Source organism: Chiloscyllium plagiosum, unplaced genomic scaffold, assembly GCF_037043375.1.
Source record: "Chiloscyllium plagiosum isolate Xiang-an unplaced genomic scaffold, Cpla_swu_hap1 HiC_scaffold_1, whole genome shotgun sequence".
Lineage (NCBI taxonomy): Eukaryota > Metazoa > Chordata > Chondrichthyes > Orectolobiformes > Hemiscylliidae > Chiloscyllium > Chiloscyllium plagiosum.
Window position 1 is genome coordinate 55,388,473 of NW_028270139.1, and position 27,081 is coordinate 55,415,553.

The window sequence follows — 27,081 nt, forward strand, 5'->3', positions numbered from 1 at the left end:
TGTAGGACCAAAATGTAATCATTGGGAAGTGTACTTCTAACCAACTTTTGCCAAGTTACCTTTTCAAAGCAATTCTAACTTTTTTATTTTTGATCTGGATAAATGTGCAGGTCCACAAATTACTAAAAGTACTTGTTATTTCCCATAAAATCATTTGGTTATCCATACTTAGCTCTGTGGTTTTTCACGTTCTTGCCATTTCTGCATGCTGTGCCTTCAAATCTGTTTCTCTACTGTTTAATTTCCAGAGTTGGACATTTTGTCTGAGCCTTGAAGCCATTTCCTGCATCTGTAGATATATTCTGAGCATGTTTGTGGAACCAGTTTTGGCTTTGTTTAGGTGTAGTGACCATTTAGAATTTTTTTTTTCCTTTGGGATGGGTTTTCTAAATCCTGCTGAGTTCTGAATTTCAAGATTGTTATAATTTTCTTTACACAGTTATTTTTGTTATATTCTCAATCATTAAACAAAAAGTTGAAATGCAGTAATTGGAATGATGGCTTTTTCTGTCTTAAGCAGTTGATAACACTGTGCCAGACTGGAATGGACTGTAATCTGTATGTGTTTCATTTTCCAGAGTGTGGTTCTGATTACAGCAAACTGTTGGACCCTCGTCCCAGTCCTGTACAGTCTACCACTTAAAATCCATTGAAGAGCAAATATCGTTCAATGTAATATAATTAAAAGAATAAAATATTTGGTAAAGATTTATTCTTAAGCAATCTTTGTAAAGTCATAAAGTATTTGCAGTACAGAAAGATCCTTCAGCCCATCGTGTCTGTGCTGGTCTTCAGGCATCCATCGATTTTAATCCCATTTTCCATTTCTTGGCTTGTAGCTCTGTAGGCTAGATGTTTCAATTATCAGGAAAGGTTGAGGGACCTATGTCTGCTCTAATTGGGGAGAAGGCGGCTAAGAGGGGATTTAATAGACATACAGGATGATCAGAGGATTACATAGGTTAGACAGTGAAGAGTCTTTTCTTAGGATGATGACGTTGTCTTGAATGAGCGGGCAGAGCTGCAAATTGAGGGGTGATAGATTAAAGACAGATGTCAGAGGCAGGATCTTTACTCAGAGTGGTAAGGGTGTAGAATGTTGAAACTTTATTGCTGGAACAGCACAGCAGGTCAGGCAGCATCCAGGGAACAGGAGATTCGACGTTTCGGGCACAGGCCCTTCTTCAGGAATGAGCAGAGAGTGTTCAGCAGGAGAAGATAAAAGGTAGGGAGGAGGGACTTGGAGGAGGGGAGTTGGAAATGTGATAGGTGGAAAATGCTCTGCCTGCCAATGTAGTTAACTCAGCCACTTTAGGAGCATTGAAACAGTCCTTGGGTAAGTATATGGATGATGATGGGATAGTGTTGGGGGACAGGCTTAGATTAGTTTATAGATCGGTGCAACATCGAGGGCCAAAGGGCCAGTTCTGTGCTGTATAGTTCTATGTTCTAATTCCCACCTCTATCATCCATTCAGACATAAAGTTCCAGGAACCCGTAGCCTTCTGGGTGAAAATAGTTTCAATCAAATCCTGTCTCAACCACTCACCACTTATCTTGAAACTAAACTCCCTGGTTGTTGATCCCTCGTCTAATGGGAAAGCTTCACCCCATCTACTTTGTCTATATACCTTAGAACTTTGTACATTTTAATCAGATCCTCCCTCAGCCTTCCCCGCTCTAAGGCAAAATACGCCAGCCTATCCAGTGTCTCTCCATAGTTGAAACACTTCACAGGCAACATCCAGCAGAATTTCCTCTGCAACCCATCTCAAACAGTCTCGTAGCACCTCCTCGCCTGGTGACCATAACTACACATAATACTCCAATGGTGACTTAACTGATGTTACATACTGTTCCATCATAACCTTGCTATTGCGTTCAAAGCCTTGACTAATAAAGACAAGTATCCCATGTGCCCCCTTATTCACCTTATTGCTTTCAAGCATCTGTGGACATGCACACCAATGTTCTTCTCATCCGCTGTACTTCCTAGGGTCCTTTTATTCAATGTGTATTCCCTTGCCTTGTTAGTCCTCCCAAAATGCATCACCAACACTTTTCGAGATTAAATTTAGTTTGCTGCTCAGTTGAATTTTCAGCTCATCTATATTGTCCTGTAGTCGAAGGCTTTCCCTGCTATCTACCACACCATCAATTTTTTTTGTCATCTGATCATACCTCTTGTATTCATGTCTAGATTATTAATATCCGCTACAAATGCAAGGGAGCTAGTACTGATCTCTGGTACAGACTTCCAGTCACACAAATGCCCTTCCATCATCGCCCTCAACTTCCTGCTGGTAAGCCAGTTTTGATTCTAAATTGTTCTGGATCCCCTGGCTTTTAGCTTCTTAACCAGTCTGCTATGTGAGACTTTGATACAAACTTTACTGAAATCAGTGTAAACTACAGCAACTGCACTACTCTCATCCACACACCTAGTCACCACCTCAAAAAAACTCAGTCAAATTTATTAGCAATGATCTTCCCCTTACAAAATCAAGTCATATTGCCCAACTGGAGATAAAATGTGTCCTGGAGAATATTTGCCTATAATTTTGCGACTTCTATAAGGTACATATGCAGCAATAGTGCTGTCTATTCCTAATGTTCTTAAACTAAACTTGAAACCAATCAATAATCTGTATTGTGGTTTTTGAATTAGTAGAAACTGTCAGTGACGGAATTTGCTTTTTAGTATCAGTAATTAGGTTAGTTTGACTCACTACAGTGTGGAAACAGGCCCTTCGCCCAACAAGTCCACACTGACCCTGACCCATCTCCCTACCTCTACCCCCGTTAATGCACCTGACACATTGGGCAATTTAGCATGGCCAATTCACCTGACCTGCACATGTTTTGGATTGTGGGAGGAAACCGGAGCACCCAGAGTAAACCCACGCGGACATGGGGAGAATGTGCAAACTCCACGCAGTCACCCGAGCCAGGAATCGACCTGGGTCCCTGGTGCTGAGAGGCAGCAGTGCTATCCAGTGAACCACTGTGCTGCCCTTCATGTATAATATCTTGGGTCCATTCTGATGTAGTTTCAATAAGTTTCCTGCATTACCACTATCTAGATCCACAGAGGGGCTGCAGTTACTTAATGATCTGTGAACCATCACAAGAGTGATATTCTCATTCTCATTAGTTGAATGCTTACTTAGATGAATTAAGAGAGGGCAGTCAACCTGAATTTGTTCAGGGGTGATTATTTCTGACTACTTTGATTCTACTTGCTACCCTCTTTTAATTTTGAGGAGGTAATATTTTTGATGGAATCTGTGGATTTTGACAAGGTTACACATGGCATATTAATAAACTAAGGCTGATGGGATCCAAGAGTGACTGTCAAATTGGATCTGAAATTGCCTCAGTTGTAGAAAGTGGGCAATGCATTTTGTGACTAGGTTGTCAATACTTGTCTGTTGCTTTCAGGACATTTAGATGTAAATGTAAAGAATGTAATTGTATTTACAGATGATACAAAAATTGTACTTTGTGGGTAGATATTAATGGACTGGTCTGGTGGGCAAAAAAGTGGCAAATAGAATTCAGTCCGTGACATTGGTTTGGAAGAACAAGAAATGCACAAATGAAAGGATACTGGGAAGCAGAGGGACCTTGGAGTACAAGTCATCAGAATCTGGAAAGTAAGAGGTCAGGTAGACAGAATGTACCGTATATTTTTGTTTATTAATCAAGGACATGGATTATAAGAACAGGAAGAGTTTGCAAAAACTAAATGAAATATTAGTAAATTGAAGTACATAAAATTGAGGGGTGAGAGAGATAAGTAGGACCTAATCCTAATAGCAATGTGGTTAGTTGACCAGTCATATGAATTTAAAGTGGCAGGCAGAAGAATTAGAGCATTAAAATGACATTCTTTCAGACTCAAGGTAATGGAAGGTTTCAAATTCACTGTCTGAAAAAGGTAAATGACTTCACTTTCCATAAGTGCTGTGCACTTGTGCTAGAAAGTGAAATTTGGCTAGCTGGCTTGTTTGGCTTACACCAACATACTGGATGAAATGAATTCCTTTTGTGCTGTAAATTTATGATTCTGTGGTGAAATATGAAGTTTATTCTAGATTTTATGGTTGCATGAAAATTGACTACCATTAACCTAAATATTTTGTGACTCTTGGTATGACATTGAATAAGAGTTTGGAAGTAAGTCATCCTATACTTCAAGTTGCTTTGAAATATTTGTATTGATTCCTCAATGATGGGAAGTGTTCATTTTACAAATACACTGATTTGTACAATTTTTTGCTGTCCCAAGAAGATAAAATAGAAGTTTGACCAATTTAGTTTGCTAAAATACATTCCATTGAAAAATAATTCAGCGAGAAAGACATATCCATAACTCAGGAAGTTAAGAATAGTGTTTAAGAGAAGAGCTGATATAAAACAAAAGTAACAAGTGTGAGGTTTGGAAATGTTTTAGGAACCAGAAAACAGCTATCGAAGAGTTAATAAAAAGGGAGAAAGTAGAATATCAAAGTAAACTAGCTATAAACACAAAGATATATAAATGAGAACTTGAGTATATAAAAAGAGAATAGCTAAAGTAAATGTAGGCCACTTAAAAGCAGAGGCAGGAGAAATTCATCGGATTGAGGAAATTACAATGATGTTGAACAAATATAAGCGCAGGTTTAATTCCAGAAGTAGACTGTAACAAAGGAATATGAGTGATAACCAGCAGGATTTAATATCAACTTAATTTTGATTTAATTTGTTGTTGTCACATGAACTGAGATACAGTGAAAAGTATTGTTTTGCATGCTATCCAGACAAAGTATCTTTTACAAAAGAACACAATGCAGAATATAGTGTTCCAGCCACACAGAAGGTGTGGAGAAAGATAAGCTCTAATATGAGAGGTCCATTCATAAGTCTCCATAAGTGGGGAAGAAGCTGTCTTGAATCCTTTGGTACGTGTTTGCAAACTTTTGTATCTTCTGCCCAATGGAAGAAAGCTATGTCCTCCATTTCCTGACTCTCCAAATCCAGTGAAAAGACCTTGTCCATGTCCCTTATGAATTTATAAACGTCTATAAGGTCACCCCTCAGCCAGGGCAAACAGCCCAAGCCTATTCACCCTCTCCCTGTAGCCTAAACCCTCCAACCCTGGCAACATCCTTGTAAATCTTTTCTGAATCCTTTCAAGTTTCACAACATTAGATTAGATTACTTGCAGTGTGGAAACAGGCCCTGCGGCCCAACAAGTCCACACCGCCCCGCCAAAGCGCAACTCACCCATACCCCTACATTTTTACCCCTTACCTAACACTACGGGCAATTTAGCATGGCCAATTCACCTGACCGGCACATCTTTGGACTGTGGGAGGAAACCGGAGCACCCGGAGGAAACCCACGCAGACACGGGGAGAATGTGCAAACTCTACACAGTCAGTCACCTAAGGCGGGAATTGAACCCGGGTCTCTGGCGCTGTGAGGCAGCAGTGCTAACCACTGTACCACCGTGCCACCCATGCGGTGGCAACATCTTTCCAATAGGAGGGAGACCAGAATTGCACACAGTATTCCAAAAGTGACCTAACTAATGTCCTGTTCAAGCTGAACGTGACCTCCCAACTCCTATACTCCAATGCTGAATCCAATAAAGGAAAGCATACCAAATGCTACATTCACTATCCCTGTCTACCTGCGACTCCACTTTTAAGGAACTATGAACACACACTCGAGTCTTTTTTGTTCAGCAGCACTGCCCAGGTCCTTACCATTAAGTGTATAAGTCCGGCTAAGATTTGCTTTTCCAAAATGCTGGACCTCTTATATGTAAATGAAACTCCATCTGTCGCTCATTGGCCTATCTGATCAAGATTTTGTTGTACTCTGTAACTTTCATCACTGTCCACTATTTTGGTGTCACCTGCAAACTTAGCTATACCTTCTGTGTTCACATCCATACATATCCATAGAGGTTTATATAAATGGCAAAAGCTGTACTGAACTCCAAAATGATTTTGCTCACAGCTCTTCATTGTTACTTCAGGAAACTAATCAAGTTCATGAGACATGATTTCCCATGCACAAAGCCATGTTCACTATCTCTAATTAGTCCTTGTCTTTCCAAATACATGCAAGTCCCATCCCTCAGGATTCCCTCCAACCACTTGCCCACTTGCCGATGTCAGGCTTACCAGTCTACAGTTCCTTGGCTTTCCTTACCACCTTTCTTAAATAGTATTTGAGTACAGCTTGAATTATGCACATTTTCATTCAGTGCTATATTTTCATATTGGAATTAAGAAGAGGTCTGCAATGGCCATTGGTTTTGTATTTTACTATCATGAATTTACTGGCACTTCATCTGTTTTAGCCATTTTCTGCTTTTAATTGATTATTTGTCTTTCAACTGACCTTCAGCACTGGATCTTTCAAGCATTAACAAGGGAATCCCAAAATATGATAGTTGCAGAGAGCCTCCAACCTAAATTATTCAAGTAGTTAAATTGCACAACAAAAAAGCAGCAAAGTGGAAAAAGTACTGATTTACACAGATATGAGGAATTGGTTACAGAGATGAAAATAGCTCAAATGCTGTTGACAGGATCAATTTGAATTGTAGGAAATGCAGGAGGTAGAAAGCGAGGAAGTTTAGAAGAAGGATAGACCTGGTGCCAGGAGGAAATGTGGTCAGGGATAGGTTAAAGTTCATAATAGAGAATCCGATAACCAGTAAAGACCATGCTTTTCTGTACAATAAAGCTACTTGGAAGGAATGTCACTTCTTCCTGAAATATTCTGCATTCTCGTTTCCCGTGTCTTTTTCACATCATGGAATCCCTACATTGTGGAAGCAAGTCAGTCTCTGATGCTGTGAAGCAGCAATACTAACCACTGAGCCACTGTGCTGCCCTGTTCATCTCTTCAGCCAAACTTTTAACTAACTTCTTAATCTATTTTTCCCACCAGTTGACTTCATTGTTAGTGAAGTATTCTATTCTAAACCAGAAATCCTATGTAATGCAATGATTTGGAGGTGCTGGTGTTGGTCTGTGGTGTGCAAAGTTAAAAATCGCACAACACCAGGTTATAGTCCAACAGGTTTACTTGGAAGCACTAGCTTTCAGAAGGCTGCTCCTTCTTCAGCTATTGCTTCCAAATAAATCTGTTGGTTTAAAACCTGGTGTTATGATTTTTAACTATGTAATGCAAGTTCTTATTGATATTGTAATTTGAAACACTGCCATTGTAGCTTGTGTTTTAAAATAATCCTTGTGTAAATGAGCAGCTTTTCAATACCAATGGACAAATGTTGATAATAAAGTACAAGTGATGTTTGAATTGCATGTCTTGCTACCCATACTATGTATCTCGTCATTTAATTCTCCCTCACTCATGATTATCCAATCTTCCCATGTCCCAACTGGAGTGCAGTAACATGGTCTTATGTTTGCAGCAGCTGGTTACACAGTAAAATTAGAATTTGGCCTTATTTTAGTTGTAAATTGCTAAGAGACTTAGCAGATTTGAAGCCTCTGGAACAATAGAGGCAGTTCCAAAATAAAACCTCAATCAGTTGATGTAGAATTGATAGTGTACTTTCTTTGTAGGATCCCATTTGGAAAATTACTTCTTAAATGCTGATTTGCATAAGATCTGCATTCATTTTAATGCAAATATATAAAATTTACTTAGTAAAACAAATCTTCTGAAAATTGAACCTAATTCTTCAAGAAATTTCCACGGGGAAGAAATACGTACCACAGCATTATGGTTATCCTCCTTCTCCATTTTTGATCTCTACAGTTGCTTTCTTGCAGCCATATGCATTTTTTTAATACTAGCTGAAGATATTGCAATATTGATTTTGGTATGTTCTTCGCAAACTAAAATTACAAAAAAAATCATGCCTTTGAATAGCTTTGGAAGGAATAATAGACTTGTATCTGAGTGGTGTCAGGTCACCCCAAACCACTTTGCTAATAGGGGTACTTTGAAACCCAATTCTTTGAAATATAAAGCAGCATAGACACTGATTTGCTCACCACATGGTACCCGTTATAGCAAAAAAGGCAAAAAATGAGCTTTAGATAATCTTAAATTAACTTTGACAAACTTCTCATGATGTTATGGGATCTTTTACAATCCCTTGAGGGGCAGGTGTTGCCACAGTTTTAAAATCACATCTAGAAGAAGGTATGTTTAGCAGTGCAGCGCATTTTACTCCTGCATTCAAATGAAAAATTAAATATCTAGAGTAAGGTTTAAACCTCTAACCTTGCAGTTCAGGTCCAGAGTATGTAAGTGAACCAAGGCAGAGATAAAATGAGCTTTATCATCCCCTTTCATGTCTATCTTGATGTTATGGTATATGCAGCTATATAAGAATTCAAGGATTTTTGTGTTTATTAGCTTTATTGGATCTATTCTATACTTTACTCCATTTGTGGAGTTGATATTCCTAATCTCATACAAAAGGGAGCAAGACATAAGAGGCTTTATCCCAATTTATTTGGCCCATGACTGATCTCTATCTGAACACTCTACCCATTTTTGGTCTGTAGCTGTGACCCTTGGAGATGTAATGCCCAAAATGTAGAACTCCATTTGAGTCTGTTCACTGCAAGTGTGGCAAAACATCAATTCTTAATTTGACTATTTGAACTTGTCATCTCAGCCTACTTTTTACCTAATCACTTTGCAGAACCAAGTCACAATAAAATTAGGTTGATCAGTAGGTGTTGGCAGATTATTTAGTTATGTAGTGTTCGTGCCCTGTTTGCGTCTTGTTAGTCCAGTATTGTGAAGTAGTATTTAAGTTTATTTTGTATAAAGTAATAATTCAGTTTGAGATTCGAGTGGGTTACCTGGCTTGAAATTTATGGAGCTTAGACTATCTGCAGCTTTGAATTGTGCCAGATTTGTTACTAAGGAAGGTTGAGACATGAATTTAAGAGGAAAATCTTGGAAAATTAGATGGATAAAATTTGGCTTTGGGTCCTGATGGCAAGAAAAATATATACTCGTTTATGGGGTGAGGGGTGTTTTTGGATAGAGAGAAATGTTCTTGGTGACAGTTGTAGCAGTTTTGAAATTTGGATTTACAATTTATTAATGCGCTTTTTAAATGTTTGCTTTGCAGGAAATTTGGGGAGCGACCTCAACCCAAACGCCTTACCAGGTAAGGTTCTGTGACGTCGGTGTGTTGTGCATCACTATAATTTTAGTTTAAAGACAAAAATTCCACCGACCGCTTCACAGTTACATTATTGTGTTGCAACAGAACATACAGCTTGGGTTACAGTTTAAAATACGTGGGGAAAAACTGCAAAAATGATTTGCACTTTAATGTTATAAGTTTAATACTGGGGACCAAAGTTATACCCAACCAATTTCGAAGAGTTTGGAGGGACATGGACCAGGTTCTGGTAGGTGGGACTGGATTGGGTTCGGATATCTGGTCGGCACAGACAAGGTGGACTGAAGGGTCTATTTCCATGCTGTACATCTCTCTAACTCTATGAAATATCTAAATTTTCTGTGGTGACTGTTATATGAAGTCTATCGAAATAGCTCAATATACTTATGAAACCTTATTTCTACTATTGTGCATATTGAGTGCATTTCATTCTTTGAAACTTTTTGTGCTTTGGGCATGGAATTACTTTGGGTATAGTTGATAACATAGATTGAGAAATGTGAAATGATGTCTATCAAATTTGTTTTTGCCTTTTGAGTAAATCACTTAATTTAACATTAGTTTCTTCTGTGACCTTTAAATACTCAGTGGCAATTTCAATCTGTGTTTATGACTCTTGAAGTATTTTAAGTCTTATTGAAGAAAAATTTTTTTCTTCAAAAACTAATGTCATATTTGCAAATTTTATACCAAGTTAAAAATGAATTTTTATGCACACCTATTTTTGCAGTCTATAGAAATCTATTGTGAAGATTTAACTCTTGCTTGAATTTACCATGAGTTTAAATCTGAATTCCTTATTGAATGTTTATTTAGGGAAGCAATGCGAAATTATCTTAAGGAGCGTGGCGATCAAACTGTACTAATTCTACATGCTAAGGTTGCACAAAAATCTTATGGGAATGAGAAAAGGTGAGTTGCTTAGGAACTGAATTTGTGATATGTTTTGTGATTGTGCTTGTTGTTTATCCAGAAAGAAAAGATAGAGTTTGCATTTCTATTGTCTTGTAATGCTCCGGGGTTGTTGTAAAATACTTTGCAACTACTATTTTGCTTTACAAATGGAGCCACTCTAACGAATACCTGATTATTTTATAACCCCTAGCAAACTGCAATTGGCTCATGGACAAAATGATCCATTTTGTAGTAAGTGTGTTGCTGGATAGCAGTGTTTTATCAAATAGTGCCATGCTTAGGTCTGTTGATGAAATACTGCTGCTGTGATTTAGCAAGCGTAAAGTCTTGTGTTGTAGTTTCATCAAGTTGGTGCCCCACTTTTTGGTATGCTTGTTGATGCTCATTACATGCTTTCCTACACTCCCTGAAATGCAGTTGGCACTGCCTTGGTTGTAAGGTGGACAGGAGGCTGGAAGAACATAGCAAGCCAGGCAGCATTAGGAGGTGGAGAAGTTTGTTTTGGGTGTCAACCTTCTTCAGGACTGGGGGTAAGTGTTGGGGAAGCTGCAGATAACGGGGGAGGTGGGGGGCAGGGTGGTGAAGTGGGGATTGGTAAAGACGGGTAGAGGATACGACCTGGTTGGTCAATTCCAGGAATGATGGGAATTATGGAAGGATGGGGAGGGGCTGGAACGGAGTCAGGATAGGGAGGGAGATTACTTGAAATTGGCGAACTCCATGTTGAATCCTCCGGGCTGTAGGCTGCCCAGGCGGAAGATGAGGTGGTGTTCCCTCAATTTGCGCTGTGATTTGTTTTGGCAATGGGGAGGTCAAGGAAAGGGAGCGGTTGGGGGAATCGAAATGGGCAGTGACTGGGAGGTTTAGTCAGCCCCTGTGGCCCTGGCTGTGATGTTCAGTGAACTGCTCCCTAAGTTTATGGCTCACTGAGCTCCTCTCCATCCCTCCCACTGCTCCCTGCCACCAACCGGATTCATTCCTCCCATTGGCCAACCAGGTCATACTTTCTACTTGTCTTCACCTATCCCATCTTCACCACCCCCCAAGTCCGGAAGAAGAGTTTCACCCGAAACATCAACTTCCCGACCACTGATGCTGCCTAGCTTCTGTGTCCTCCCAGCCCTCCTACCTGTCTATTTTGGACTCCAGCATCTGCAGTCTTTTTTTATCTTTTAACCTTGGTTGTCAGGTGAGGTATATGTTTGGTCACGAATTTACAGATTGTGGTTAAATACAATGCTGATGTTGATAGCTGGGAGCACTTCATTGTTTCTCAGTTTTGAGCTGCTATAAGTGGTCTTAATCCTTCCTGTGTAGCACAGTGTTAATGCTACCTTTTACAGTGGATGTTCCCTTCACTGTCAATATAGGACTTTGTCTCTACTGTATATTGGTTACACCTACCAATACTGCCAGAGGTATTTGTGGTACATGAAATTAGTGAGGTTGAGATGAAATAACATTTTTCTGTTTTGCTGCTTCTCTCATTACCTGCCATAGTCCAAGTCTGGCAGAATTATTCTTTTTTTATTCATGAGTAGGGTAAATAGATAAGGTCTTTTCCCTGAGATGGGGAGTCCAAAACTAGAGGGCGTAGGTTTAAGGTGAGGGGGGGATGGGCAGGGCGGAGAGGAGATTTAAAAGGCACCAAACGGGCAACCTTTTCACATAGAGGGTGGTGCGTGTATGGAATGAGCTGCCAGAGGAAGTAGTGGGTGCTGGTACAATTACAACACTTAAAAGGGTATCGGAATAGGAAGGGTTTAGAGGGATATAAGCCAAGTGCTGGAAAATGGGACCAGATTAGGGTAGAATATCTGGTTGGCATGCATAAATTGGACCAAAAGGTCTGTTAATCGTGCTGTACACCTCTTTGATTCTATGGTTCAGTCAGTAGTGATGCTACTGAGCCACTCTTGTGGTCGCTAAAGTTTTTAATCCAGAGTGCATTCTTTGTTCTTGTCCTTTTCAGTTGTGTTTAAATGGAATATTGGTTCATCAGACAAGAAAGGGTGGAAGGTTATAATCTGTCAGATTTTTCCTTGAGCATAGTTCACCTGACTGCATGAGAGTTCATGAAGTCCTGAGTCAGTGTTGATGACTGCATGGACACAAGATCCCAGATGTGCATGAACAGGATTTTAAGCTTGATTGGGCTGATTGTCCCTTTTTGTAATATTTGGTGTCAACAACTCTGCAGTTTATACTCAAACTCCCAAAAACACTCAGTGGTGGGTCTTTATCACTGGTGGAACAGGGCATACCTGGTGGGTGATGGAGTGTGGGACATGCTGAAAGATATGATCGTGGTGAGTATGATGATCTCTTGCTCACCTAGTCTTTGGATAGTTCTCAATTTTGGTGCAAGTTGTCAGAATTAAGTGAATAAGATTTTGTAGGATGAATTGGGCTGATTGTGCTTGCTTCATGTGTACTGCCTATGTCATTACAGCATACACTCAAACTCATACAAAGTAGTGCATTAGTAATGGGTCTGTGAGCAAATCAATGTATGCAGAGATCAGTGCGCAGCTAGGTACCCAAGCTCTGCCCTTCAGATACAATGCACATCTGTATTGACCTAGCTTTCCTTGGCATTCTCATTTCCAAGTATATGTTGCTTCTTGCACTCTTCCACTGATTCTTAATGTTCAGTTTTGTAGATCTTACACTTGGGTCAAGATTTTTCCCATTTTCTTAAAGTAATAATATAATCCTGTGTTTTTAAATGATAACATGAGTTATCAGGCATAGAATGCTTAATCATGGTCACCCGCAAGCCAATTCAAGTTAATTTCAGAAGTACAATTGAGTACACTTGCAGATTCTAAAATTCCTTGCAAGCTATCTGAAATGTGTAAGTTTTAAAAAGGTTGGATCCCTGCAGGATATTGATTTGCATAGAATTATTATTTGCATTCGGTTAATAAACTTGTAGCTCAACAGATTTCTATTTCTGTGACAAATTGGCAGCTAATCAATGACCTTCAAGTTTTCTTCTAAATTAAACACTAACATCGAAACCTCCAAATTAGGAGCAGGGTAGACCTTTCAGCTTCTGAACTCTGTCATTCAACTAATCACAGCTGAATTGGTGTTGGAGAGACTGCTAGGTCTGAAGGCTGATAAGTCCCCAGAGCCTGATGGTCTACATCCCAGGGTACTAAAGGAGGTGGCTCTAGAAATCGTGGATGCGTTGGTGATTATTTTCCAGAGTTCGATAGATTCAGGATCAGTTCCTGCAGATTGGTGGGTGGCTAATGTTGTATCACTTTTTAAGAAAGGAGTGAGAGAAAGCAGGAAATTATAGACCAGTTAGTCTGACCTCAGTGGTGGGAAAGATGCTGGAGTCAATTATAAAGGATGAAATTATGACATATCTGGATAGCAGTAACAGGATAGCTTTATGAAGGTGAAATCATGCTTGACTAATCTTCTAGAATTTCCTTGAGGATTTAACTCTGAAGATGGACAAGAGAGATCCAGTGGATGTAGTGTACCTGGACTTCCAGAAAGCTTTTGACAAAGTCCCACATAGGTTAGTGAGCAAAATTAGGGCGCATGGTATTGGGGGCAAAGTACTAACTCAGATTGAAAATTGGTTGGCTGACAGGAAACAGTAGTGATAACCGGCTCCCTTTCGGAATGGCAGTGGGGTACCGCAGGGATCAGTGCTGGGACCGCAGCTTTTTACAATATATATTAATGATATAGAAGATGGTATTAATAGTAACATTAGCAAATTTGCTGATGATACAAAGTTTGGTGGCAGGGTGAAATGTGAGGAGGATGTTAGGAGATTACAGGGTGACCTGGACAGGTTAGGTGAGTGGTCAGATGCATGGCAGATGCAGTTTAATGTGGATAAATGTATGGTTATCCACTTTGGTGGCAAGAACAGGAAGGCAGATTACTACCTAAATGGAGTCCAAGTTAGGTAAAGGGGCAGTACAAAGATCTGGGTGTTCTTGTACACCAGTCAATGAAGGCAAGCATGCAGGTACAGAAGGTAGTGAAGAAAGCTAATAGCATGCTGGCCTTCATAACAAGAGGGATTGAGTATAGAAGCAAAGAGGTTCGTCTGCAGCTGTACAGGGCCCTGGTGAGACTGCACCTGAAATATTGTGTGCAGTTCTGGTCTCCAAATTTGAGGAAAGACATTCTGGCTATTGAGGGAGTGCAGTGTAGGTTCACTAGGTCAATTCCTGGAATGGCGGGACTATCTTAAGTTGAAAGATTTGGAGCAACTGGGCTTGTATATGTGGTGTAAAATTATGTCCCAATACATGTGTGAATCATTATGCAACACATGTATTGGGCCAAGCAGTGGAATGTGGTGAAAGGGTTAAAATTGTGTCCCAATACATGTGTGAATCTAACCGAAAATGGAAGGTGTCGCTTAGTCCCGTGTGAATCTTATTATACACCTTCCCGTGTGAATCTTCTTATCTGTATGTAACCAGAATGGAATGTGTTTTTTAGCCTTGCTCTGCTGTTCACATGAATGTTTATATCTGGAAAAGAGTATATCAGCTGGAAAAGTCTCCAGTTCGGTAGAGTCTGCTCCGGGGTTGCGTTTAACCGCCGAGCGTGGGTTGTTGGCAACCGCTCTACGAGAACTGACGGCTCCCAGTTCCGGTAACACGTAGAGTGAGTATAAACCAGACCCGTTGTAAGTACGAGACTGGTTGTGGCGACGCTGCGGGGAATAAAACACTTATATTCTAGCAGACTCGCTTCTTGGCTGTTTGTTCTGTGTCAGACTACTTTCCTGCGAGCCTGGTCCTTGACCTTGAGAATTTTTTAAAACAGTATACCCTTGAGTTTAGAAGACTGAGAGGGGATCTGATTGAGATTATAAGATTATTAAAGGATTGGACACTCTGGAGGCAGGAAACATGTTTCCACTGATGGGTGAGTCCCGAATCAGAGGATACAGCTTAAAAATAAGAGGTAGGCCATTTAGGAGAGAGATGTGGAGAAACTTCTTCACCCAGAGTGGTGGGTGTGTGGAATGCTCTGCCCCAGAGGGCAGTGGAGGCCCAGTCTCTGGATTCGTTTAAGAAAGAGTTGGATAGAGCTCTCAAGGATAGTGGAATCAAGGGTTATGGAAATAAGGCAGGAACAGGATACTGATTGAGGGTAATCATCCATGATCATAATGAATGGTGGTGCAGGCTCGAAGGGCAGAATGGCCTACTCCTGCACATATTGTCTATATTGTCTATTGTCTGATCATCCATTTGAATACCATATCAGACTAACCTACATACCCTTCATTGTACTATCTGCCATGTATCTATCCAAGAGTTGTTTAAATGTATCTACTGTATTAGCCTATACTATGACTGCCAACTGTGCGTTCCACGCACCCACCACTCCCTAATTAAAGAACCAATCTCTGACGTCTCCCCTAAACCTTCATCCAGTTAACCATATTATGTCCCCTCATAATAACCATTTCCACCACAGGAAAAGTCTCTGGCTATCCATTCTATCTCTGCCTCTCAGCGTCTTTTACACCTCTATCAAGTCACCTGTCATCCTTCTTCGCTCTCCAGTGAGAACCCCTAGTTCCCTCAACCTTTCTTTAGAAGACCTCCCTCCAGTCCAGGCAGCAGCCTGGTAAATCTCCTCTGCACCTTCTCTAAAGCTTCCACGTCTTTCCTATAATGAGGCAAATAGAACTGAACACAATATTCCAAATGTGGCCAGGGCTCTATAGAGCCTCAGTGTAACCTCGCAGCTCTTAAATTCAATCCCCCACTAATGAAAGCCAACACACCATATGTTATTTTAACAACTCTATCAACTTGGGTGACAATTTTGAGAGATCTATGGATGTGGACCCCAAGATCCCTCTGTTCCTTCCCACTGCTAAGAATCCTGCCAATAACCCTATGTTCTACATTCAAATTAGACCTTTCAAAATGAATCACTTCACACCTTTTCAGGTTGAACTCCATCTGCCACTTCTCAGCCCAGTTCTGTATTCTGTCAATGTTACAACCTACAACAGCCCTCCACACTATCCACAACGCTGTCAATTTTCATGCCATCGACAAACTTACTAACCCACCCTTCCACTTCCTCGTCCAAGTCATTTCTATAAATCACTAAAAGCAGCGGTCCCAGAACCGATCCCTGCAGAACACCGCTGGTCACTAAGTTCCAGGCTGATAACCTTCCATCTACTACTACCCAGAAGAGATTCTAATGATCCAAAAATGTGACTCCTTCTCCCATACACCAGCTCCTCGGCCATGCATTCATCTTCTCTATACTCTCATTCCTGCCCTCACTAGCTCGTAGTACCAAGAGTAATTCAGATATTACTAATCTCGAGGACTTCCTTTTTAAATTCCTGCCAAACTATCTGTAATCTCCCTTCAGGATCTCGACTTTTTCCCTTCCTATGTTGTTGGTTCTAATGTGTACAACGACCTCCTGCTGGACCCTCTTCTCTCCTCCCCCCCCCCCCCCACCTGAGAGTATTCTGCACCCTCTCTGAGACATCCTTGATCCTGGCACCAGGGAAGCTGAAAACCATTGATTTTTTTGCTACTGGCCACAGAAACGTCTGTACCTCGGACTAGAGAGTCCCCTAACAGTCTTGGAACCCGACTTACCCCTCATTGCATTGAGCCAATCTCAATGCCAGAAACTTGGCAATTCATGCTATGTTTCCTTGAGAACCCAACAGCCCCTACATATTCCAAAACAGCATACTTGTTTGAAGTAGGGATAGCCACCAAAGACTTCTACACTACCTCTCTCACTTTTCCCAGAGTTAACCCATCTATGTGACTGCATCTGTGACTTTTCTTCCTTCATATAACTGCCATCCATCACACCCCCTTGCTCTTGTAAATTCCTTATTGCCTCTAACTGTCACTCCAACCATTCCATTCGATCTGATAGGATTTGCAACCAATGGCATTTATTGCAGATAAAATCCTCAGTAACACAAACTCTCCCTAAACTCTCACATCCGTCAAGAAGAGCATATCATTTTACTAAGGGCCCATTTTGCTGTTCACAATCTGCAGACCCAGAAAATAGCACTGTCTTATTCCTCTACAAAATACTGCTCCAGGCTAACGATACTTATGGCTTATTTTAAGCTTAGTCAAGAGACTCCTCTCAATAAAACATTTAATCAAGAAAGAAGCCACTCTATTCACTACTGCAGACTTCGAGCAAGGCCCCAAGGCCACACCTAAAGCTATTCGCTTATCTGCCTGTGCTGTGACCTCTCCCAAGCAGGTTCCTCCAAGATCAGTTTTGAATTTGTTTGTTAATTTTACCAGATGTACTCTGATGTACAGCAATACATGAATTCAAACAGCAAAGGCAGTAACTGCACAGGTTCACTGCTGTATCAGTTACCAGTGTCCGCCTCTCCCCTGCACTGACTTCACCTATGCTGCCTTTGTCTGTTCCTCTCCCTTTTAAAAGTGCTGCTGTTTTGACTTTTTTCTCCAAAGTTCCAGAACAATGCAACAACATATAAAACAGTAGGGGTTCAGTGGAGATTTACTAGGATGTTGCCTGGTATGGAGAGAAGGCCTTATCAGGAAAGGGTGAGGGAATTGAGGCTGTTTTTGTTAGAGAGGAGGAGGTTGATAGTGACTTAAGTGAGACATATAAGATAATCAGAGGATTACATAGGAGAGATAGTGAGAGCCTTTTTCCTCACAGGATGGTGAGCACAAGGTTGCATAGTTTTAAATTGAGGGATGATAGATATAGGACGGATGTCCAAGGTTGTTTCTTTACTCAGAGTAATAGGGGCTTGGAACACCCTGCCTGCAACAGTAGTAGATTCACCAACTTTGGGGGCAATTTAAATAGTAATTGGATAAACATATGGATGAAAATGGAGAGGTATAGGATAGATAGGCTTCAGATTGTTGCACTGACCATTTAAGGGCTGAAGGGCCTGTACTGCACTGTAATGTTCTGTTCTGTTCTAAAGCTTTTTCATGCCCCTTATGGATCTCCTAAGTCCATTCTTCAGTTCCTTCCTGGCTACCTTGTAACCCTGCAGAACCCTATCTGATCCTTGCTGCCTCAATCTTAAGTAAGCTTCCTTCTTCCTCTTGACTAGATGTTCCACTTACCTTGTCACTCAAGGTTCTTTCAGCTTCCCATCCCTTCCTTGCCTCAGTGGGACAAACCTGTCTAGCAGTATCAGGAGGTGCTTCCTAAACAGCCTCCACATTTCTGTTGTGCATTTCCCTGAGAAATGTATTCCCAATTTAGGCCCCTCAGTTCCTGCCTAAAAGCATTGTAATTCCCTCATCCCAATCAATTACTTTCCCATACCATCTGCTCCAATCCCTCTCCATAAGTACAGTAAAGGTCAGTGAGTTGTGATCACTGACTGAAATGCAGTCCCACTGAGAGATCTGACACCTGGCATGGCTTGTTGGCAAGCATGAAATCCAATATGGCCTCCCGTCTAGTTAGCCTATCTACATAATGTGTCAGGAACAGTTCCTGGACACACCTGACACAAACTGCTCCATCCAAACTATTTTGAACTAAGGAGGTTCCAGTCAATATTAAGAAAGCTGAAGTCACCCATGATAACAACCCTGTTACTCCTGCATCTTTTCAAAATCTGCCTCCCAATCTGCTCTCCGTATCTCGGTTGGTATTCGGGGGCCTATAGAAAACTCACAATAAAGTGACTGCTCCTTTCCTGTTGCTGACTTCCACCCATATAGACTCTGTAGAGAAACCGTTCTCGGCAATCGCCCTTTCTGCAGCTGTGATCGTATCCCTGATTAGCAATGCCACTCTTCTCCCCCCTGCAAAAAAAACCCTTTGTAACATCTAAACTCTGGAACATCCAACAATCATTCCTGTCCCTGTGATATCCAAGCCTCCATCATGGCCACAACATCAAAGTTCCAAGAACTGATCCGTGCTCAGAGTTTGTCACCCTTAATTCCTATACTAATTGCATTAAAATAGGCACACTTCGACCCATCATACTGACTGCACCATTGCCCCAATGAGTGCCTATCCCTCCTCACAGACTCTCTGCATGTGTATCTGGCTGTTCTCTACCTACTCCATCATCTGATCCATAGCTCAGGTTCCCACTCTCTGCCAATCTAGTTTCAACCCTCCTGAAGAGCTCTGGCAAACTTCCAGCCAAGGATATTTTTGCCCCTCCAGTTCAAGTGCAACCCATCCTCCTTGTACAGGTCGCACCTTCCCCAGAAGGTATCCCAATGATCCACATTTTTTTAAGCCCTCCCTCCTATACAGCCCTGCAGCCACGTGTTCATCTGCACACTCTCTACTCCTAACCTCATGAGCACATGGCACCAGTAGCAATCCTGGGATTACTACTCTGCTCATCCTGCCTTCTCGCTTCCAGTCTAACCTCCTGTACTCTTTTTTTCAGGTCATCCTCCCTTTCCCTACTTATATCCTTGGTACCGATGTGTACCAAGACTTTTAGCTGCTCACCCTTCCCCTTAACTCGATCCAAGATATTCCTGACCCTGACACCCAGGAGACAACATACCATCCAGGAGTCTAGCTCGTGACCACAGAATCTTCTGTCTCTTCCTTACAATTGAATCTACTATCTACTATTCTTCTCTCCCCCCTCCCCTCCCCACCACCACCTTCCCTTCTGAGCCACAGATCCAGGTTCAGTACCAGAAACCTGGCCACTGGCTTTCCCCTGGTCGTCCCCCCAAAAACAGTAACCACAGCGGTACACTTATTCTTGAGGGGAGCAGCCACGGGGGGTCCCTGCACTGCCTGCTAATCCTCTTTCCCTCTCCTGACAGTCACTCAGCTGCCTTTATCTTGTAACGTAGGTGTGACTATCTCCCTATAAACTCCTCTCTATCACCTCCTCAACCTCCTGAATGATCTGAAGTTCCTCCAGTTTCCTAACGCGGTCTGTGAGGAGCTGGAGTTGGGTGCAAATGGAGGCCGCTGATTCCACAAGTTTAAAAAAAGTAATGAAAACATAAATGGGAATCTGTGGATAAATCTTCTGGACCTCATGATTTCAGATGAAAATTGACCTTCCTGGCAGCCCCCTGGTCCTTGATCTCCCTGTTCCTACTGTTGCTGCAAATGGAGGTGGTCTGGTGAACCTTTGTTGTACTCTTTGAATAACAAGTATATTCTTCCTTTGATATGGAGAGCAAAACTAGCCACACGTGAGATGAGGTCTGACTGAGGCTCTGTTGAACTAGAATAGGGCTTTCTTATTCCTGCATTTAAATCTGGAGCAACAAATTGATTTATCTACCTAATTGCTTACTGCATTTGCGTATGACTTATATAAATAAAGACAGCCAAGCCCTTCTGAGCAACAACAGTTGGCAATTTCTTACCATTTAAGAAATACTCAGCATTTCTGTTTGTCCTTGCAAAGCAGATAACTTCACAGTATTCCACACAACATTGATTCTGCCATGTGCTTGCCCACTCACTTAGCCTGTCTAAAATCCCTTAACTTCTGGATTCTTCTCACAACTTGTGTTCCCTAATTTTGTCATTGCCACACTTGGAAATATTATGTTGATCTCACATCCATATCATTAAAATAGATTGTGAATAGCTAGGGCCTAAGCACTCTTACTAGTGATACCCCACCAGTCACAGACTTCCAACCTGAGAATGATCCATTTATTCCAATAATGTTCTGTTCTCCTTCCTAGTTGCAATTCCTAATCCATGCTAACAAATTAATGCCAATGTATATAAATGATGTAGATGAGCGTGTTGAGGGGGAGTTTGATCAGTATGTTTGCAGATGACAGAATTATTGACTGGGTTTTTGAAAGTGAGGAAGGGGATCTTATATTAAAGGAAGATATAAACGGATTGGTCATGTGGGCTGATCAGTAGCAAGTGGAATTTAGCCCTGATAAGTGAGAGATGATTTGATAGAAGTAACAAAACAAAGGAGTAATTGTTTGGTAGAATACTATAAAGCTGAGGAGCGGAGGGATCTTGGGATGTTTGTTCAAAGATATCTGAAGGTGTCAAAGCAGGTTAATAGGATAGTTAAGGCATCTGGGACACTTGCCTTTATCAGTGGAGGCATAGATTATAAGAACAGAGAGGTTGTGTATCAAGCTTTATTTAGATCACAGCTGGAGTACTATGTGTAATTCTGGTTTCCACACTAGACACTCAATGTGATTACACTCGAGGGGTTGCAGGTGAGATTCACTGGGTTGTTGCCTGGACTGTAAACAAAAAAACAAAGAACTTCAGATGCTGAAAATGAAACAAAATCAGAAATTGCTGGGAAAAGTCAGCAGGATTGGCAGCATCGATGGAGAGAGAGAGAGTGTAAAAGAGTAAATCAGGTCCAGTGACTGTTCCTCAGAATGGGAATTGAGTCATGTTTATGCTTGAAGGGTCACTGGATCTGAAACATTAATTCGGCTTTCTCACTACAGATGCTGCCACACCTTACTGAGTTTTTCCAGCAAGTGTTGCCAAGATAAGACAATAGACAATAGGTGCAGGAGTAGGCCATTATGTCCTTCGAGCCTTCACCACCATTCAATATGATCATGGCTGATCATCTTTAATCAGTATCCTGTTCCTGCCTTATCTCCATAACCCTTGATTCCACTATCTTTGAGAGCACTATCCAACTCTTTCTTAAATGAATCCAGAGACTGGGCCTCCACTGCCCTCTGGGGCAGAGCATTCCACACAGCCACCACACTCTGGGTGAAGAGGTTGCTCCTCATCTCTGTCCTAAATGATCTACCCCGTATTTTTAAGCTGTGTCCTCTGGTTCGGCACTCACCCATCAGTGGAAACATGTTTCCTGCCTCCAGAGTGTCCAATCCTTTAATAATCTTATACGTCTCGATCAGATCTCCTCTCAGTCTTCTAAACTCAAGGGTATACAAGCCCAGTCGCTTCAGTCTTTCAGTGTAAGGTAATCCCGCCATTCCAGGAATTGACCTCGTGAACCTACCCTGCACTGCCTCAATAGCCAGAATGTCTTTCCTCAAATTTGGAGATCAGAACTGCACACAGTACTCCAGGTGTGGTCTCACCAGGGCCCTGTACAGCTGCAGAAGAACCTCTTTGCTTCTATACTCAATCCCTCTTGTTATGAAGGCCAGCATGCTATTAGCCGCCTTCACTACCTGCTGTACCTGCATGCTTGCCTTCATTGACGGGTGCACAAGAACACCCACATCTCTTTGTACTGTCCCTTTACCGAAATTGATTCCATTTAGGTAGTAATCTGCCTTCCTGTTCTTGCCACCAAAGTGGATAACCATACATTTATCCACATTAAACTGCATCTGACCACTCACCTAACCTGTCCAGGTCACCCTGTAATCTCCTAACATCCTCTTCGCATTTCACCCTGCCACCCAGCTTAGTATCATCAGCAAATTTGCTAATGTTATTACTAATACCATCTTCTATATCATTAACATATATTGTAAAAAGCTGCGGTCCCAGCACTGATCCCTGCGGTACCCCACTGGTCACCACCTGCCATTCCGAAAGGGAGCCGTTTATAACTACTTTGTTTCCTATCAGCCAACCAATTTTCAATCCAAGTTAGTACTTTGCCCCCAATACCATGTGTCCTAATTTTGCTCACTAACCTCCTATGTGGGACTTTGTCAAAAGCTTTCTGGAAGTCCAGGTACACTACATCCACTGGATCTCTCTTGTCCAGCTTCAGAGTTACATCCTCAAAGAAATTCTAGAAGATTAGTCAAGCATGATTTCCCCTTCATAAAGCCATGCTGACTCTGACCTATCCTGTTTCTGCTATCCAGATATGTCGTAATTTCATCCTTTATAATTGACTCCAGCATCTTTCCCACCACTGACGTCAGACTAACTGGTCTATAATTTCCTGCTTTCTCTTGCCCACCTTTCTTAAAAAGTGGTACAACATTTGCCACCCTCCAATCTGCAGGAACTGATCCTGAATCTATTGAACTCTGGAAAATAATCATCAATGCATCCACGATTTCTAGAGCCACCTCCTTTAGTACCCTGGGATGTAGGCCATCAGGCCCTGGGGATTTATCAACCTTCAGACCTAACAGTCTCTCCAACGCCAATTCCTGGCAAATATAAATTCCCTTCAGGTCCTTCAGTCACTGTTACCTCAGGGAGATTGCTTGTGTCTTCCCCAGTGAACACAGATCTGAAGTACAAATTCAATTCTTCTGCCATTTCTTTGTTCCCTGTAATATATTCCCCTGTTTCTGTCTTCAAGGGCCCAATTTTAGTCTTAACCTTTTTTTTGCGTTTCGCGTACCTAAAAAAGCTTTTACTATCCTCCTTTATATTTATGGCCAGTTTACCTTCGTACCTCATTTTTTCTCTGCGTATTTCCTTCTTAGTAATCCTCTGTTGTTCTTTAAAAGCTTCCCAGTCCTCTGTTTTCCCACTTATCTTTGCTATGTTATACTTTTTCTCTTTTAACTTTACATTTTTCTTAACTTCCCTTGTCAGCCACGGCATCCCATGCCTCCTCCTAGGATCTTTCTTCTTTTTTGGAATGAACTGATCCTGCATCTTCTGCATTATACACAGAAATATCAGCCATTGTTCCTCCACTGTCATCCCTGCTAAGGTATTGCACCATTGAACTTGGAGCACTTTAGCTGTGAAGAGAGGCTGGATAAGCTTGGCTTGTTTTCTTTGGATCAGCGAAGGTTGAGGTGATAGAGGTGTATAATTGAGGCTTGGACAAGGTGAATATAAAGCAGCTGTTCCCCTTACTTGAAGGGCCAATAAAAAGGGGACATAATTTTAAGGTGGAAGGCAGTATATTTGAGGGGATTTGAGGGAAATGTTTTTCATGCAGAATGTGGTGGGGCTGTGAAATGCACTAAAGTGTGTAATAGAAGCAGGTAACTTCTCAACCTTCAAAAGGTTGAAAAGTCATAAAATTCAAGGCTGTGGTCTTAGAAGGTGGAAATAGTGTAGGTTTTGTGTAGCTTTGGCAGTACAGACATGATAGACTGAAGGGCCTCTTCAAACTGTGATTCTATTCTGCCACATCCTATGTGGTGTAATTTTGTTCAGTATCAAAATTAATATCTTGCTGAAGGCTTACTGAAAATCCAAATACACTGTCTCCACAGGTTCTCCTTTCTGTTCTGCTAGTTACATCATCCAAAACCTTTTGACAGGTTTGTCCAACACTATTTCCCTTTCGTAAATTCACGTTGACTCTGCCCGATCCTACCATTACTTTCAAAATGTCCTGCTATCATATCCTATAAGCATAGGTAGGTGAGATTCACTGCCTTTCAGTCTGCTGGAACAGTTCTTTATTCATAGGATTTTATATGTCCACCGACCTGTTCACTATCTTTATAGCCACCTAATCCATTGTTCTGAAATCATGAGGTTCAGAAGATTTATCCACATACATTCCCGTTTATATCCCTATTATTTTTTAAATTAATGCTAATTTCTTTCAGTCCTTGTTCTCATTAGTCCATTTGGTCTGGGAGATTTTTTTTCTATCTTGTTCTCTGAAGACCGAAACATTTTTGGTTAGATTCTGTGCATTTTCTTGTTTCCCATTGTAGATTCTCTTGTCTCTGCCTGGAGCATACTCACTCATGTTTGTTTTTGCTAATCTTTTCCAATTTGCATGCTTGTAAAAGCATTTACAGGGGCTGTCAATTTATGAGCATCCAACTTAAGAATGCTTGTGCTTACCAACATGATTCCCCACGGGCGAAATTATTGACCTGGCATTAAAAAAATTTGTTCTTACAAACGACTGCTTTACATTGTCCTACATTGTGTTCTAGCTTGCATACAAATCAACTTTCAAATAGAATCCAGAATGGAACCCGTTCGTAACTTGGCGACTACCAGTACTGGCTTTGCTAGCTTACTTTCATATGACATTTTCTCCAAGGGTTTTTGGTTCTTCTTTGTTGAATTTTAAAGTGCTCCCCATCCGCAATTATATTGATTTTCTGCCAACTTCATTGGTGTCTTCCTTTAACCTAGAACAATTTTTTTTGTCATGATTGGATTTTTGTTTTTCAAAGGAATCCGAATTTAGTGTAAACCATGAATTAACTGTTCAAATGCTATCCATTTCCTGTCTGCAGTCACACCTCTTTAGTATTTCTAGTGGAGCACAATTCATTGGCTCTTCAAAACTCAAATCCAAATCTACCCATAGATTTTTGTTTCAAGGTAGGCTTTAATTTCAGAATGATCATTGTACTTTCAGGCTTAGAATTTTACATTATCATTTAATGAATACACTTCCATAAAGGTACCTTTACAACAAGATTATTAATTATCATTTTCTCATTGTGCAATCCCAGATTTAAAATTATCCATTCTGTGGTTCCTCAACACGTGCTATTAATTTGTCCTTCACAGCGTTAGCAAATTTAGTTTACCCAATTTATCTGTAGATTGAAGGCCCCTATGATTGCTGTATTGCTCTTGCTACCAACACCGCTAATTTCCAGATTTATATTGTGCTGTACTTTGCTACTGTTCAATGGCTTGCAAACAATTACTACCACTATTTGATGCTCTTGCTGTTTTATAGCTCTGCACAAACTGATCCTTGTGACAATGGATTGGCTTTCTCTGTTCCACCAAACACACAAACTCCAGAATCTCTCATTTCAGCAATTTGCGGTCTAAACTTTCCCTCCACGCTACCACAGCATTAGTTGCAGCAATTCAACATGTTGTGAATCTATCCTCTCAATTATTTTCTAGAAACTCAAAGCTCAGCAAACAACTGACCGTCCCCTTTCCTGACTTGCTCTCCATGTCCTGAACAGTTAGTTTGTACTATGCACTTTGCTGTGGTGCACTTTATTATGTGCAAGGTTATGCGCATGAAAGTTATGAAGAGAATTTCAGCAAGTGGGATTTTAGAACAATGGTTTATAATGTGGATTGTTTCTGCAGTTTGAGTGGTTGTTGTATGCATGTTCTCCAGTTTCTATGCAGCTAGTCATGTGATGAGTGATTTTAGTCTACGGTGCTTTTTTAAAATAATTGAGCCAAAGCTCAACTTTGAAAGTTGCTCATTAGAATAAACAGTTTGGGAATTTCTTGCTCCAACTGTTTTCAGGAAGGGGTTAAGCCTAAGGGATAGTATTATAATAACTTATGGTCCTCAACAAAATTCAGATTGGCAAGGTACCCTCAGTATTAGAAAGTCAGCAAAGCATTGATATAGTATTGTAAAGTGAAAGTGTGCGTATATTTACCCTGACAAATCTCGACCAGATCGCAGTAACCCTTTTTAACATGGGGGTGTGATGCATGAGACAAAAATGCCAAGAGTCAGGGAAGGCCCCAACACAACTTTAATGAATACTTTATTGAACAATTTGTCAAGGAAAAACAATATTTATTAGACTCTTATTCTACTTTAAATAAATTCTATCAAACTGTATCAACCTCTTCACAGGATCTTCAGTAAACTGTCTCAAATCTACACCTAGCTATCTATGTTTTGACTGAGGATTTGCTACACCCTATCTTCAGGTCCCTACTGCTGTATCTGAAATGACTGGTAAAACCATTCAATAAAGCTGGAGCATTCTGTTCCTCAATTTTTGAGGGTTGGTTGTTATTTCAGGATCTGCAGTCATTGATTTGAGCTTCTCTTGTCTCAGTCTGGTTCTGGTTTTCGAGTCATCTCACGGAGGTGGTCTCTGGAGATGCTGTTGAGGCAAATGCACAAAGCAGAGAGAGCTGGGTCTCCAGTTGTCCTTTTATCCCCTCTTATTCTGAGGCTAGTGTTCAATGCTAGTACTGAGTGGGGCCAGATCTGTAGCATGCTTGTAACAAAGCAGGTTCACTGGAGGTGTAAAATAATTGTTTCACAACAAACCATGTGGCTGTTAGCGTCTGGCTAGGCAGTTCCAGACCTGTCTGGTTTCAACAGGAAGTTGATTATTCAAGGCCTGGCTGAATGAGTATTGTCTATTCTG

General features: G+C 41.1%; 1 protein-coding gene across 3 annotated transcripts in view; it reads left to right on the forward strand.

The window, feature by feature from the left end:
• The window catches only part of rbpjb (recombination signal binding protein for immunoglobulin kappa J region b), a 104,271-nt gene that overhangs the window by 22,190 nt on the left and 55,000 nt on the right, over positions 1-27,081 (forward strand). For 2 of the 3 annotated variants that reach the window (XM_043693566.2, XM_043693595.2), the window contains exons 2-3: positions 9,128-9,166; positions 10,001-10,096. In XM_043693566.2, coding sequence (XP_043549501.1) covers positions 9,128-9,166; positions 10,001-10,096 — 135 coding nt within the window. Of the gene's footprint in view, positions 1-2,216; positions 2,304-9,127; positions 9,167-10,000; positions 10,097-27,081 lie in introns of those variants that run through there. The other variant, XM_043693575.2, reaches the window with a different exon arrangement.